General features: G+C 42.8%; 1 protein-coding gene across 6 annotated transcripts in view; it reads right to left on the reverse strand.

Annotated features, from left to right (window-relative positions):
• The window catches only part of ATP6V0A1 (ATPase H+ transporting V0 subunit a1), a 260245-nt gene that overhangs the window by 181273 nt on the left and 61337 nt on the right, over positions 1 to 17635 (reverse strand). For all 6 annotated transcript variants that reach the window (XM_086924114.1, XM_086924113.1, XM_086924110.1 and 3 more), the window contains exons 4-5: positions 10875 to 10972; positions 7417 to 7545 (exon numbers count right to left, since the gene is read on the reverse strand). In XM_086924114.1, the coding sequence (XP_086780240.1) occupies positions 7417 to 7545; positions 10875 to 10972 (227 nt within the window). The remainder of the gene's footprint in view (positions 1 to 7416; positions 7546 to 10874; positions 10973 to 17635) is intronic.

Genomic DNA, 17635 nt, shown 5'->3' on the forward strand with positions numbered 1-17635 from the left:
GATAACCTAGAAGAATTCTATTTATGCTACAAGTCATCCTGCTTGGCAAAGACCTCTGACCAATGTAATATATATTCTTCTGAATAGTTAAAGGGGAACTCAGACCCTTATGGCTGGTTTACCACTATTAATATCTACCAGTGTAGAGGAGACAATTATTTGATTAAAAAAATATCAAATCGCAGTAGTGCATGGTGCCATGTTCCTATATATGAGATTTCCTGTTTAAGGTGCCAGAGCCTGAATACTCGGATAGAGGGGGTATTTCATTGGCCTGTGAAATACCTTCCACACTACGAAAAATGCGCCAAGACTGTAAAAAGGCGGAAAGACTCTGGCGCCGCAAGTACGATCTTGTGGAGAAAATCAAGTACCGTGGTGTCATAAAATTGTACCACAAACAGATTTCTGAAGCCAAAAAGGAATATCTCGAGCACAGAATAGACCAAGCTGATAACATGAGTAGGGAATTGTTTAGAATTGTGAAAGAGTTTGTTGATCCTGCTGCAGGTGCCCTCTCACACTCTCATACTGAAGAGTGGATTAGGCAGCTTGCAGACTTTTTTGTCACAAAAATTATAAAGATTCAAGACTCCTTCCCCCTCGTGGATCCTTCTATGGATGCCGATGCCTCAGGTTGCAAATGGAGGTCGGCACCATCTTTAGAGGCAGAGTCCGGGCCCACACTATCGGTCTTTCCCCAGTTGTCCTGTGAAACATCGCTTGAGCTACTATCCCGGCTTCAATCTGGCTCACCTCTGGATGCTTGTCCAGCAAAGTGTCTGGGCAAGGTGGCATCAGCAGTAAACAGCTTGCTGAATCCCTTGCTCAATCTGTCATTGAGCTCCGGGGTGGTACCTCGAGAATGGAAACACGCACTCATTCTGCCGCTGATCAAAAAACCTCTGCTAGATCCCTTGCAGCTGGCTAACTATAGACCGATCTCCCTCCTCCCTGCTGTGGCGAAGGTGGTTGATAAACATGTTCAGCATACTCTTACCACCTTTATTGAGAATAACAACATGCTCCATGATTCCCAATCTGGTTTCCGTGCTAATTATAGCACGGAGACAGCCCTGGTGGAGGTGACCGACGCCATCAGGGAGACGCTCGATCGGGGGGGAAAGGCAATGTTAGTCATGCTGGACCTGTCGACGGCTTTCGACACCGTCCCACACGCAGGTCTCCTTTTAAGACTCAGGGAGATAGGACTGCGGGGGACGGTGTTGGATTGGTTTCAATCCTTCTTAGCCGACCGTCGACAGGTGATCTGGGCTCCACCGTTCTCCGCGGAAATGCCATCGCTAGAGGTTGGGGTGCCTCAAGGGTCCATTCTGAGCCCCACCATCTTTAACATCTACATGGCCCCTCTGGCGAGGGTAGCGGAGGCGTTTGGGGCCCGGGTCATCTCATACGCTGATGACACCTAGCTCCTGTTTACCTGCAGGAAGGGAGAGGTCTTTGACGGCGACAGAATCAAAGACTGTCTGAGTGCAGTCTTTGCGTGGTTTCAGCGGCACAGCCTGAAATGCAACTCGGATAAGTCTGAGTTGCTCTTTTTTGGCTGTGCCCCTGATCCTGGCTGGAAGTCGTGGTGGCCCCAGGACATGTTCCCTCCTGAGAAGTCATCTTCCCAAGTGAAAAACCTTGGTGTTGTGTTTGATGACGACCTCTCTTTCCGACCCCATATCTTGGGGCTATCAGGGAAATGCTTTGGCATCCTCAAGATGCTCAGGAAATTCCTTCCACTGCTCTCCCTGCAATATCGTAAGACTGTAGTCCAGGCGCTTGTGGGGTCACGTCTAGACTACGCAAACGCGCTCTTTGCAGGCCTGTCAAAGTACCTTCTGTCCAGACTGCAAATTGTCCAAAACTCGGCGGCCAGAGCCATATTTGGCCTGCCAAGGAGAGCCAGTGCCTCATTGCTGCTAAATAGGTTGCACTGGCTACCTATTTCTAGCAGAATCAGGTTTAAAATCCTTACGCTGGCGTTCAAAGCCCTCCACTCTGTTGGCCCCAACTACATTAGGAAGCGCATCGCTTTCTATGTTCCTCGGAGGATGTTGCGGTCAGCTGATTTGGCTAAAATGGAGGTGCCTGCTGTCAAACGAGTCCGGATGGGAGGCCGGTCTTTTCAATATGTGGCAGCTCGTTTTTGGAATGAGCTCCCTCTCTCCCTCCGTAAAGCTAATAACCTCCTAGCTTTCAGGAAGGAGCTGAAGACCGTGCTCTTCTCCATGTAATCACTGTGACTGTAGCGTTTCTGCCTCTGTGTTTCTGGGTTTCTCAGGCCTCTTTGCTAAAGCGCCGGGACACCCCTTGGGGTAGCCGTGCGCTCAAAAAGTACGGCTATAACATAACATAACATACCCGCACTTCACTGAATACAAAGTTCCAGCTCCTTATGGGCTTCCAGCAGGCGTGGGGGGCAGCAGGATGGTGTTTGATGCTGTCCGTCCCACAAACAAGAATATCATTTTGATAGGTTCACCAGTAGGGGTTCTTTAGATTGGAAGAATATCTACCCGGCAAGGATAGGGGACAAGGGCAAAGCGAGTGAAAAGAAAAATGCTCTAAAAACATGTCAGGTTCTCTCTCAATAGCAATGATGAAAACATGGCTTCCACGGCCTGTAATGCCATAGTAGGCCATAGTTGAATTTGGACAGAAGCAACATAAATCCAGTTATTGCAGGTAAATTGGTGTTATTCAAACGGTAGAGTGGGATGGAAAACACACCCTCAACCAGGGAAATGCAAGAAGCTTCCCGGTCCTATGAAAAGCCAGTTACACATATTCTGGGCAAAAACCATAGCATAGCAATGATATACAACTTGAAATTGAACCTACCACTTAGGGACATAGTTTTACTACTATTAGTAAATCTACTTCCACAGATTTACAACCTCAAATGGAGGTATATTTACTGATTTGTGGAACTCACAAAGGTTTGTTGGTTTACACCAAAAACCTGCGGCAGTTGAAGGTCTCCATGAGTACTCTTGGAAAACGTTTGTGAATTCAATTTTCACAGGGGCACAAGCACAAATCCACCAAGACATAGCAAATCAGTAATTAAAGAAACTAAGTCTTCAGACGAAGCCAACAAACCTCAATATTTCAGGCAGGTATTCGCACGCCTTCCTGAATTGAGTTGCATAATTATCACTAACAGATATGTGACGAAGGCCAATTTTCCCTTCAGTAGCTCCAGAGTCCCTCACCCTCTTTGTTATGCTCAGAATTAGATCCTTATACATTTTATTGGGTACTCGGCATTAACTTATGTTTAGATTTGTACCTCATCTAATCTTTGACTTGATTTTTTTGTTACTCTGATCACTCAATATCAAAAATGTTATGCACAGATCTATTTTGGATTCCAAAAAAGTGTAATAATGACAAAATATAAAGCATGGAATTTCAGGACTACCTATTTTCAGCAGCTTCAGATGCTCCTTGAAGGATGCATATTCTCTAGACAGATGAACTTTTAAAGAAAATTATATATTTGATGGGATCGTTTGCACTATGATGCAGTGCCAACTGCTGTGTTTCTAGACCAAAAAGAAACCAAACAAATCTAAGTAAATATGTATGATCAGTCACAAGAGCAATTTTCTAAGAGCGAATGTTTATAGTGTTAGGTGATCTGTGCATTAAGGTTTCGGTGAACTCTTGACTTAGCAAACAAGAAGTACCTGTTTTTAGCTTCTCCCACTGCATGAAAAGATTCAATTAAACATATTTGGCATAATATAATGAGGGAACAATACATTTCATACATTAGGAGCAATCCTTGGCTCAACGTCCTATGCTAATTGGCAGTCTGCTCATTTCCTTAAGGAGCTAAATGATTTCAAATGTAAAATCCTACAGCAGCATAGACAACTGTACAGCGTAGTCCTTCGCGCCCACCTGTGCCCCAACATGACAAAATAAAAGTAGGATCTGCCCTTAAAATACACTACACCTGACTGTTGGCTAAGGAGAGGCGGGGCAATTAAAGTACGACTTAGTTCACAGGTGTCCACCCTAGGCCCAGAAGAACCAGATCCATGCCTGGTTTTCAGGAACTCTAAAAACTAAATTTACATTAATTGACTCTAGTGAGTGTCCTCAAAATCATGCCTGGCCTTAGGTGAAGCATGTACTCACAATGTTCTATCTCAAGTGTTAAAATGGTGCGCAAGCCTGGTCTCTGTGTTGTGCCAATGTTCACCTATATGCCGTCTAGACAACATTAAAAACGAGGCTTCTGGTGGCTGTCATTTCCTCTTCCTGGGACAACCTGCCAGATGCTGGTACTACTCAATAAAAAGACAAGCTATGGAGAGGCCTGCCAAACTGATCATCAGCTGCTTGTGGTCTGACAAAGGAGTCCCTCATAAGAGCCAAGCCAAGTGTAAACTGGTGGTGAGCACTTAATGATGAATAAAGCAAGAGGTCCACATATCAATGCGATTGGTGCTTTTATAACAACCCACATTAATATTGATCTAGACCGTACAGCCAATAGAATTTGCAACCAACCAATAAACATTTTCTCTTGGTGTGCAAAAAGGGAACATCCAATCTCATTTTGAACAGAGGAGCATTTTATCCCAAAGTGGTAGAAGCAGTGCATGTCCATCTACGATTAAGTGTGGAATTATTCAAAGTCTGGATGTTTATAAACATCGCTAATCTGCCAGAGACCTCCATTCACAACCAGAACTAAACCTTAATAGCCACTATGTAATGAAGAAGAAATAGTGCACAAGAGTATCGCTCGCTTTCTCTCATTACAGTCTAATAGTGAATTTCAGGACATTCATGTTGCTTTTTGAGTTCAAAATTTAAAACTTGGACTTTCGGACCCTTGCTACAGGACCCCGCTACAAGAACTGCCGCCTAAAATGGCCACCATGCTGGAGTGCAGGATTACGGATGGTTATCAAAGACGTTTAGTTGAAGATGAAAAAGTTGTCAATTTAAGCATTTATATAATATAAAAAATGCTAAAGAGATGGGACCTTTCATTCTTAGATTCTTTAATATCTTTACCTGACCCATTCATGGTTAAAGCATCACTGTTCTTAGGTAAGATGATTCATTTGAATTCAGCATGGAATTTGCAAGCTCAAATAATGGATTTTTCAGTAAAAATGCACAATTCCACACCTTTCAATTACATATTTTATAAGCTGAACCATCTCAGCCCAAATATTCAGAAGTATCGCAGTAAGACAACCCAGAATGGTTTTAGTTACACTTTGTGCGCAAACAAATGTTCTGTAACAAGTACACCCACAGTCCAGATGCGGTAAAGTAGTGATAATGCATATTGTTTACAATAGCTCTTGAACACTGTTCTTTCGATCACAACTGACTCTGAGGCAGCTTGAAGAACCTTCTAAGTGAGTAAAAGATAGCCAAAGCATAAGAGGTAGAGGAATGTCCAGGATAAGTCAAGTTAAACATGAACACTGAAGAAGGAACACTATCAAGGCAAGCTGGAAACATACAGGCCCTGTAGGCAAAAACGTAGACAGGCTTGGTGTGCCTGGCAAAGCCCACCTACCACCAAATTCATTGAATTTGTTTCTTTGTTTCTGTTAGTTTTTAGGAGTTAGACAAAAGATAGCAAAAGGCTGACCGCATTCTGACAGAAGATAAAGAAGGGAAAGTGGTGTGAGAAATCTTTTCAGTGAAAGCAGGCCTTTCACATAGAATTTTCCTCTCACGATACCTAGTGCAATTTGCCCAGGAGGTTCTGTCCGCAAGCTGCAAAATGCTGCACGGTTGAAGTTGCTTAAGTTAAATAAAGTTTTGACCAGCATATACAGTAATTGTGCTATTCATCAACAGCGAGGCACTTAATTCATAACATGAATCAGATGACAAGAAAACCATTATTCTCATCAAATAAACATTTGACATATTACAAGATGGTACAGTGATCTGAAAGAAGCATTAAACTTGCAATGCTTCAGGAGATGATATCAGTCCTCAAGAATAATCATTTCTCCGAATCAAAATCTTGAAAAAAGTACATACGGACTTATAATCAGAATACTCTGCCACATACCAACTGCTGTGGACATGTGATGAGCACGGTACACAATAGTTCCTCAGGGCACATAATAAAGGCTGTGCATGAATGAAGGAACAGCACACCAATGTCAAGCTATCAGTGATCACTAAAAGTACATGGACCTAGCTTGAACACTTACTTAGTGCTCAGCCTGGATTGATAGCCACCCTCAAGGACATCGACGAGAACTAGAATTCTACTCAATGCTCAAGTAGTGACTGGCATCTAAAACCAAACTGGCAAGACTCAAGGACTTACAAGAATTGGCTTAAATGTCCAAGAAGGAAAGGGGTGATTTGGTGTGAGACAGACAAGATAGATAGACATCGAATTAGCTTTGTCCCATATGCTGTTGAATATAGGGTAAAAGAGGAAACAGGGCTGTGGGTGAGCTTCCATCGTATGGAAAGAATGATCTATCCACGTATGGCTAATTGAATGACCTGAAAGCCTCACCAGCGGTTTCTGATGAGGGAATCGTTTCCATCTTTGGATGATGAACTGTACTTAAAACACCTGAAGACAAAGGAATAGCTAGGACCCAGCTAGACCATATGTGAATGACACTACCCATGGTGGGCTCAGATATCACTAGGACATAATCATGAGAGCAGACAAGGCACGGCCACGCTAATTCCATTCTTCAAAACAAATTTCTTGTTATGCTGTGATCATTGATAACGAGGAACCAAAGCATTTTATATGTAGGGATTTCTGATTTATGGGTTTAACAATAGATTAGGACAGTTTGGAGTAGTACCTTATAGTTACCATTTTTTTTATTTTTGAAACTTTCTTATAAAGGGCTGTGTGCCACCTTCGTGTCATTTTCGAGTGCTGGGTAAATTTGTTATGCTACTATTGTATGCATTAAGCATTAAACAAAATTAGCCTGACTACTATACAGCCAAAGGAGCATCCAAACAGTTGGAATTGATACTTAAATGTAGGTACCATACATTGGAGAAGGCTTAGCCCTACTAATTTACTATAGGTGGAACGTTCTAAGAGGCTACTGTATGTTAGCTCTTTTCGGAGGCTCTCAATGGAATATTGACAGTATACTACGTGAGCGTGTCCTAATCCATTTAAATAAACAATGTTTTTAAACGTACTTGCAGCATATTCTGCTCCAACTACCTAAATAGGCCAAAATCATAAAAACACAATTTTTTGTTAAGAGATGACAGAAAAAACAATGCATGAAGACCAAGGCAGCATGGTATCAAGCTTTCACTTAAGCCGATGAAATGTAAAAAGAATTCAGTGGTTGATGGTATGTGAAGAGAAGGACGTCCACTTGGCCTAAAGCGGTCGCTGTAGACAAAAGATATTCTGACCTCATCGAAGAACTGCTGAGTTTTGCGCAGGATGAACTTAAGCTCCATCAGCTCCAGAAAGTTCCTCTTTAGAGCTTCCTGGTTAGTGTTGATCTCCTTTAATTCATTTTCAATTTTCTCAAAATTTGCCTGGAAACAAAATACAATTGGACAGTTTGTTATAAAGGCCTAATGACTGTAGACAGAGTTTTTTGTTAAATACGTCTCTATGACCTAGCTATAAAAACCTGACAACTGTGATAAGAAAATGTGGTGAGTTTCACATTCACTAGCCTCAACTAGCCTTAATGTTGATGAGATTAAACGTAACACAACTTTTTTCACCACAACAGAGGGGGAGGGGAGGATGAATTATCCTATGGCAGCGTTTGCACTGTTTTTCAGCAAAAAGAATCCCTTCCTTGTTAAAAACACAGCCTAAACTGCCTTCTCAGGTTCCTATCCCATGTGACAATAGGAGACAAAATACATTTTCCAGCTTTTGCGAGGCATGAACAAGAAAGGTGAAAAATGCTGACATTTTCCTTGCAGTTTAAGAACAATGGGCTCCAGGAGAAGAGATAGGATTTTTTTTTACATTCAGGATTTGTTTTTGAGATTCGAATATACAGCCTTAAACATGCCCGAAAATGTTCCTTTAAATCGCATGCCCAAGTCCCTGTCGCCAGGCATCTCCCAACCTCAGGCCTCTATTCAAAGGTGCAAATGTCAGTGGGTGAACACTGGATGGTGGACAGCATTAGCACAGCAAGCACTGCAGCAATGATGTCCCTGTTTCACCTGGTGGTCCTGCTGGGACGAGTTGTTGGTAGACACCTGGGACGAGTTGTTGGTAGACACCTTCATATTGTAGTAAAACCCTGACATTCACACCCCTGCATTGCACATCATACAAAAAAAATATGGGGAGGATGTGAGGGATTACCCAGGGCTGGGGGCTAATCTATCTTTCCTTTTACAGGGAGACAAAAAAAGCATGCACACCAGATAGAAAGGGAATCACCAGTACAGCATGCATAAATGGTATTGGTAGGGAGATCTACAGAAAATCTCTCCCTTTACAAGGGAGAGTGTGTGTATGTATGTGTGTCTAGTACCAGAAGGATCGGTAGGCGGCTACCGCCATTTCAGAGCTCACGAGCCCTAATCTCATCCCACCGCCATCTTTCCTCACCAAAGCAAAAGAGCGACTTATAACGAAAGATATGAGAAAGGCTAATATTAATGATACAGTTCTAGAGTGCACCAATATCTAGCGCGGCAGGGTGCCTTGATGTGCTCAATGGGCTATCAATAACGTGGTTTAGGCTGGGAGAACCGAAGGGGACATTTGAAAGCATATATTGGACATATTTCCTCACAAGCATGTAGTTTTATATGTGGAGGAATAACATTTCTGGCCTTTAGTTGCCAGGACAGAAAATGTGCGAATCTGTAAGGTGGGAAAAAATCACCAGAAGGTAATAAACTAGAAATGAGCAAATCGATTCAAGTGCATTGTCCCAGACGTAAAAATCTAAAAAATCCCCAAGAAGAATGCCGTCAGGCTTCATATCAAAATTCACTGACCTGTTCCCAACTTATACCAACAAACTAGGGAAGAAGGTGCATGTTTCTTACAAAACTTCATAAATTGCAGAATTTTGGCTGCAGCATCTGCCCCCTGCATTGTTATAAGTAATCAGACTATCAATGTCAAGAGAATGACAAAAAATTGTTCAAATGATCTCTAATAGGAAAGTGTGATCTCAGATCCCCATGTTATATAGTCTAGTTACTAGCACATAAATACTGCATAATTGTTTGCAAATATTAAGCAACCTACGATATTTTGTCGAACTCAGGACCACTTCAAGAGTAAGCTGTGGCTAGTTTCCTGTGGTACCCTTGAATCCAATTTGTCCAGGTGGGGTACACAAGTTTTTGATACCTTGTGGAACTAGTGGCAAGAGAAAGAGATACTGCCTCTTAACTATGGAGTGCTCGAAGACCCTAATCAAAAGCTCTGCACAACAGAACATCTCATAACGTAATAAACTACACATTCACCAACGGCACATTTGGCATTGAAATAATAGATGTTTGGTGTCTGTGAAGTTATAGTTTCTAAAAGTAATATTCTTTTGCACTGAGAACAAATGTAGTAATTCGATCCGCTGTTGGTCAACCCAATAAATAAATAGACCTATAGATGTGTGATTAGAAGGGGTTATTATTTAAAATGTTGCGAAATGTGCCCAGCTTAAAATACGATTTTTTTGCTGATAGTAGTGCTGTGAAGGTAACTCTATAATCACAATTTAGGATCTGTGACAATTGGGTGACATACTCACCCTGTCACTCTGCACCTTCTCGTGCGAGAGGATTGCGAGGCAGCAACGCGGGTGGCGGAGGATATGGAGTTCTACAGGCAAACATTACACGCAGGGCGACCTCTGTTTACTCACCTGCCAGTCACTTTAATTCCAATACCTGCACCTACGCCCAACCTCACTCTCTCTGACTCAGAAGTTGTAGAACCAAGCAAACATGTTGGAATTTGAGAATCAAGAAGGGAGGAATAACAGAGATGGGGTGGAGTGAAGTTCTTCCACTGTTAGAAAGTATTCTTCCATAAAGTAGTGAGAAGCCCATTCGCGGTGCCTATCACTGGGTATACTCAACTGTAAACCACCAAGGTCGCTGCGGCACAACTCAACAGATACAAAACTGATTACAAACATGGTGCAGGATTTTCTGTGCTGCAATGACGGTGCGTGTATTTTAAACATTAAACTCACTTTATTAACCAATATCTCAATTAAAACCTCACAATGTATTCACCTCAGAATAAGGAGATGCTTTATCAATACAAAGGATGTGCTCCTGTTAATTAGAAGCTACTCAAAGCTCTCTTCTGCAGACATATTCATCCATGAACCTACCGAGCACCTTAACATAAGAGATAGAACGACCGATAGAGTGACCATGAGAAAGTGGTTAGATTGGCACAGTTCTGGAACATGAAGGCTGCAGTGCAAAGCTAACCCTGGAGTTGTTTTGGTGTGTGGTTCGAGGGTTTGGCTGAGATCTGCAACCCTTGCTTCTCAAATGTGCTCTCATTTAGCAACTATTTAGCAACTATATGCCTTCAATAGTGCATACCTAACATATGAATTACATTTCTTCATCACCCACAATACAAAGACATGTGTAGCTGTGCAAGTTTCACATTAAATTCTAGTTGTAAGCAAGGATGCACCTTTGTCTAGGCTAGGTTCCCCCTTCTTTGTAGAAGAGAGCAGTGGTATTCTGAAAAAATGCTTGTTATTGGAACCAACTTGCCTATGCTTGGCAAACAAGGCACAGATGATGATCATGGATATTTGAGGAATTGCCTGTACAGCTGAAGCATATGTACCATGGGTGGTAAGGAGGTTGCATTAAACAATTTCAAGAAACCAACAAAAGTTCCTTACCTCCAAATCAATCATATCACGTGGGAATGGGACCTCAGGATTCTCTCCTGTGTCCAATAGTGGAATATTAGCTTTTTTTATTTCCTTCTCAACAAATCCTGCAAAAATGTAAAAAACAAAAATAGTTTTACTAACAGAAAGCCATGGGGCACATTCAGTTACATTCATTAAATGAGAACTCTTCACCGTTCCAAATTAAACAAGGGTGTGTGCACACAAAACACATTATAATTACCCCCGTTAAACACAAATGTATACCAATGCTGCATAAAATGTCAACATCCGGACTTTATTCAACATGTTGATTCTTCATTATTTTTTCAGACAAAAAAATAATGTCTTCACCAGCACCAAAACGTACATAATCATTACCGTCACCAAACTTCTCACGCGTATCATGACATTAAAACATGTATACATCAAGACTCTGTTATGCACGTTAACAAGTGTTTCATAGGTTCACGATGAGTTTTCCTTAGAGTGACCCTGTTGAGAAAACAGATCTTTTGGTCCTGAACATGTCTATGTTTACTGAGATCGAAATGTGTAGGAACAGGGTATGAGGAGCGATTGGTCGCCACATGGGCATTATTGCTCTCTACATTCTGTAACATAGGGCGAACAGAAGCAAATTCAGGCACTGGGGCAGTGCCCTCATATGGGACTTCATTCACCTATAATTTAGCGGTGTTAAAAAACAAATGCAAAGATAATAAGAAACAACAAAGTTTAAATCATTGTTGAAGAAAGTCTGGAGGTCTCCTAGCTCTACCATGCTTGTGCGGCTCTCCTGCCACCGTGTGATGGGAAACTTTGGGACACTTGGGAAGCTGATTTGGGGTGCCCCCTAACCAACAAAATTTGGTTTGCTTGCTGCGCCTAAACACACCTGATTTCACCCAACCACCGCCACATGCGTATACTTTTCAAATTCACACATAGAGCCGATGTCCCGCCCATCACCCTGACAGGACTAGACCCCACGAGATCCGCTATCTGCCCTAAGCGCCATGCTGCTGGGGCGGATTTTGTGCATATGTGGTGGGCGTGCAGTCATATTGAGTCCTTTTGGGGCAATATTTTTACCCGATTAGCTCTGATGATTGGCATGGAGCTTGCACCGGATCCGCTGCTAGCTTTACTGGGCCATGTTCAGGATATACCAAAAAATGTCCAACAATTCAGCGCTATTGCACTGCTACTATCTAAGCATGAAATCGCACTACACCAGGGGAGCAGACATGTGCCCACTGCAAACTACAAGTGAACTGTATACCACACTTCAGCCCCCAACCTCCAGACCAAAGGACATTTGGCAACCCCTCCGGGACTATCTGCGGGTATCGGAGTCCACGGAGCTGAACTCCTGACTACAAGTGTTGTCTTTCTGTGGCTTGAGTAGGCCTTGCAGACACGCATCTGTATATAACAGGTGAGCCCTGCTCTCATAGGGTTCGCTGCCGCCTATACTCCCTTCCCAACTTCCAGGACTCGCTGTTAGTACTACACCAGCTGACGTTACCGGTGTCCTCTTCGATACACTGCTCTATTGTACACACCATAATGCTCCCCATACCTGGGGGTTACTGTTGGTTTTGTTTATGCCATGACGAAATTATTATTTTTTTTTTAAAAAGAATAACATCTGGATGTTTATAGTATAAGCAACTTTGGTAAACATTTAAGGCAACTAGAGTCTTTATAATTGCTCGACTCAGTCCCTCCTTCACATGCCTTAATAACACTCGCCCTCGGAATACGATATCAAAATTTTAAAACATGCCACAGCTATTTGCCGCATGTACCCACTCCTCCGACCCACCAGTCCTCCACTGGGTGACATTAGGGGCAGGCAAGGGGGGACAGGGCACGGCCCTTCTCTACTGCTGACTTCCACCAAGCAAACTCTCCTATGTTGACACTTGGCAGGACAAAGTCGGGCACGGAGAGGCTTTTGCCGTTCCAGAAGACTATGGGAGGTAATGTTCGCCAGGGACTTTTGAATTCTTTTCTCCACCCCACACCCTTCGCCACAGCAATCCCAGGGAGGAGTGGTCAGCAGACTGGCGTGATGAAAGGCAAATGGGAAGTTTTAAATGGGCTTGGCTATGCAACTTTAATAAGATTATCTAGCAATTCTGATACTCAATGTACTAGCCAAATCTCATTTAGAAGACACACTAGAAACTCTCACTTTTGTAACATAGTGAGAGTGTCCGCAATCCTTACTATAGCTTCCTGCACGATTTCATTCATAACCATCAACTCTGAAAAGAAAGACCTATAATTTCCCATAAAAAGAGATTACTTCTGTCACAGGGTGACCAGGCGTCGCGGATTTGCTAGGACGGTCCCCGTTTTTCATCGCGGATTTGCTAGGACGGTCCCCGTTTTTCATCAGCTGTCCAAATATATGCAATGTAATTACTATATTTGCACTCTGTAAATAGGGAATTCTATACACTAGGGCTTGCGTTAAACAAGAAAAGTCAATTCGTTCTAATTGCATGCAATGTGAACGACAATGCGATGCAAGTGCTTGCGTTGTTACACCTTACGATGTAAAGCTTCCCGCGATGTTGAAATTGAGTTGTGCTGTCGCCGCGAAGTAAGCACATTGTTGTAATGGGTGTTCGCACCCTACGTTATGTGCCCTCTTATCAGTGACCACTAAGGTCCTTTAATTGCGTGCCCTCACTGGTTTTGTTACCTCATGTCACTAGACCACCATGCAAGAGCAAAATCTGCTTCAGTTTCTACTCCCATTGGGGTAATGCATCACAGGCCAAGCTGGGACTTACACCAGACACACTGTCAAGATTCCTTACCAAAAAGATGGAAAAAAGACTTCCAGAATGGTAGACCAGAAACAACCTATCAGCTGCTTGTCCGTACTCTGTCATGAACTACTGTAAGGCATTTTGTGCTATATAAACCACTTCAGATATACACAAAGCACTTCTAGGTGAGCGTGAACCAATCTTTCCCAGAGAGGAAACAAAACAAGCCAGGATTTGACTACAAGTACTTTTGATTCGGTCACAAGAGCTAACCCGCAGACCACACTTCCCCCTGTGGTTCTCTGCCACCCACAGATGAGGCGGCAGACTCGATATATACAGCAGCTTGTTTCCGGCAAGTACAACCAACAAAAGTTACTTTTAGCAGGTCTTTGGATTCAAGCAATGAAACATGTATAGAGTGGGGAATTTGAAAAAAATTAACCTCTAGAATATGCTGGGGGCACAACAGGGCCGGCTCTAGAGCGGTGCGATCGGTGCCACTGCATCAGATGCTAACTTTGTGTGGGGGCGCTAATATAATGATTTTAAAAGCACCTGCTGCTGCTTTCCTGGAATCCAGCAATTTTCAGCCACCAATAAAAATGTCTAAATTACTGCAGTGATTGATGTACTTCTTAGAGAGAGGGAGAGTTCGTAGTTTTGTGTAATGGAAGTTTCTACTCATCGTAAGGTAGCGCAGAGGGTTACTATGCCTGCTGCAAAGAACGTGCAGCTCACGTGGATTACACTTTTGTCAGAGAGACCATATTGTTTCTAACTCTTTATGAGTTAAAATACTAATGTGAAAGAGTGAGCAAATAGTGTTATCAAAGATGCACGCAAACTGCAGGGAATAGGCTGGCTACAGCGTTATGATTTCCCCCCAGTTTTTTTATTATACTAATGTTGCAAAATAGGTTCATTTGGGTAGAAATCAATTCTTATTAAAGAGAACCATCCATGGTGCTAGGTTTTAAATTCTAAGTTTCTGATTCTCCTGACCAAACACTCTTAAACGATCCTGCCTACCTGTATGGGTGGCCTGTGGCTCTTACACCCTCTTGTCCTCTGTCGTATGTAACATTTCCTATGCACTGATTTACACACTTATGATTGATTGTCTCTATGTGATCTGTGTGATGTAAAGTGTTCTGACACCTTACACTGGTAGGAGTGGCGCATAAAATGAATTAAATGCATCTGAGACTGAGTGGTTATGTAGGCTTGAGGGGCACTGTGAAAGGATGGTTATGAAGGAATACGTAGTGGAGGTGGTCATTGGGTGCGCCGACGAGCAATGTCGCACTGGGCGCCCCCAGCGCTAAAGCCGGCCCTGGGGCACAATAGAGGCCCACAAGTGGCCCAAATGAGTTACTAATGGACTGCGCAGTGGGAGAATGGTGGGCCTGGCTCTCTGCACTGGAGACAAATTTCTTACATTTCTTTTTAATGACATTCAATTTTCCTTTGGTAAATCAAGCTTTCCTTTGTCAATACCTTACTAACCCTCCTACCAACATCGCTGACTTGATAATAATGTATAATTAGTAGGTCGGGAAACATAAGGTGGTTGCACCACAACCTTCTACCAACTTCAAATGGAATCTTTATTTATTTAAATAGTTGTATAAAGCGCTGGCAAGACTCGAGGGTATCAGAGCGCTGTACAGAGCAAATATATGGACAGGGTCAAATCGAATGGCAGATGCTGCATGGTATAGATTCTGAGTGGCATCAAGCTATTTACACACATGCAAACACACATACATACATATATGTATATATATATATATATATATATATATATATATATATATATATATATATATATATATATATATATCCAGAGTTCGAAAGTTTGAAGGGTGACAGGTCAACAGTAGACTATAAATAGTCCATAGTAAGTGAACAAGGGCAAGGATCATGGCTAGCTGTTGGGAGTTCCGGGAGTTACAGTGTTGGTTGAGGAGAAGATCCTTTAGTTGGCTTTTGAAACTCATGAAGGAAAAGTTTGTTCTGATGCGAAGTGGGATGGAATTCCAGAAATGGAGGCATTGCCCAAAAAGAAGCATGAGAGGGGTTTCTGTATGTGTTGCTTAGACAGGATGAGAAGCAGAGTGGTGGTGCTCCTTTGAGTTCTTGTCCGGCCAGCCTGAACTAATTTGGATGCTAGGTTCGTTGGTTTCCCAGTATGCAGGACATTGTGGGTGATGCAGGGTGTCTTGAGGCAGCATTGGGCTTGATTTGGAAGTCACTCAAGATTTTTCAGGGAGAATGAGATATGGTTGTGTATTTTTGTTCCAGTGACCATTCTTGCTAATGCATTTAGTGTAGCTCTTAAAAGGGCGAGGTGTGATTTAGCGGTGCCGGTGAGGGTGGCATTCCTGTAGTCCACTCTAGATAGTACCATCGCTTGGGTGGTGGTTTTTAGATCATTTGGGGGGGATGGAGAGTTTTATTTTGTGTAGGAGTTTCACATTGTAAGATGCACTCTACTCAGATCTTTATGAGTTGGCTCATGCTCATGCTTGGGTCAAGAGAGACCCTCAAAGATTTGACGGCTTTTGATAGATTCAGTTTGCAGTTCATAGCGTCAATGATATTTAGCCATTCTTGGACCTGGGTGGTTTGTCCATTGTTGATAGGAGTAGGATTTCCGTCTTATCTTGGTTGAGTTTCAGGTGGTTGAGAGCCAGTTTTTTTTTTGTGGTTCAAATTCAGTTTCCAAAGGTCTTCTTGTGAGGTTATTTCTAGGTAGATCTGAGTGTCATCTGCGTAGAGGTGGTACAGGATGTTTGATTGTTTAAGAATGGATGTGAGGGGTTCCATATCAATATTGAAGAGTGTAGGAGCGAGTACTGAGCCTTGGGGGACACCCCTGGTAATGGTGAACGTGTCAGAGGATGAGTTGTTAATCATTATTAGTTGGGAGTGATTGTGGAGGTAGAAGAAGAACCATTTCAGGACCAGAACGTTGGCTCGGATCCTTTTTTGGAGAGATTCTAGAAGCAGGCTGTGATCGGCCTTATCAAGGGCCACTGATAGGTGTAGGAGGATGAGTAGGCAGCAGCTGTCAGTGTCCAGTGCCTTGTGTATCTCATCGGTTATGTTCAGTAGAGCAGTTTCCGTGCTGCATCCTTTCCTGGAACCTGACAGTAGTGAGTCAAGTAGATGGTAGGAGTCAGTGTGTTGAGTGAGTCGGAAAAGAACACATTTCTCAAGTATTTTTGCCAGGAAGGGATGGTTGGAAATGGAAGTTGTTGAGGTTGTTTGGGTCAGCACCAGGTTTTTAAATCAAGGTAGTGATTCGTCCTAGTTTGAGGCAGTGCACAGGTAGCTGTTGATTACCTTTGTCAAGAGTGGGGAGAGGATCGGCTAGGTGAACGGAGGGGTTGGAATTTGCAACTATCTTTGAAATGTCTTCTTCCAAGAGAGAGATAAATGTCTTCCAGCTAGTCTTCCAGCTACTGGGGGTTAATGGAGGTCCTGGGTTGGTGCTTCCTCCATTCAGTTCCGGGTGGGGTGTCCCTTGTGAGTTCAGAGAAAGCGCTGGTGTGTTGGTTTCTTTCACACTGATGGGGGTACCAGTGGATTATAGGGGTTGGTGGTCCAGGGAAAGTTTTATCTTCGTGACTTTGTCATTGAAGAATTTTGCAAAATTGCTGCAGTGTTCTTTGGAGACATTGGGGTTTAGTTTCGGAAGACTAGAGGTTTGTTGTTTAATGATGCTAAACAGTTCTTTGGGGTGATTGGTGCTTTGTCTAGGGATTTGTGAAAAATTTAGCTTTTTCTTTCATGATGTGGCATTTATAATTTCTGCGTTCTAGTCAGAGTTGATGAAGATGGGTTTGGGAGGGTTTTGCTCGCCATAAGTCTTTCAGCCGCTCTCAATTGTCTTCTTTCTGCATTGAGGTCTTAACTGTACCAAGGTCTGGAGATAGTGTCTCCAATTTTTTTAAGTTTCAAGGGAGCTAGTTG

This window comes from Lissotriton vulgaris, chromosome 5 (genome assembly GCF_964263255.1).
Source record: "Lissotriton vulgaris chromosome 5, aLisVul1.2, whole genome shotgun sequence".
Classification (NCBI taxonomy): Eukaryota; Metazoa; Chordata; class Amphibia; order Caudata; family Salamandridae; genus Lissotriton; species Lissotriton vulgaris.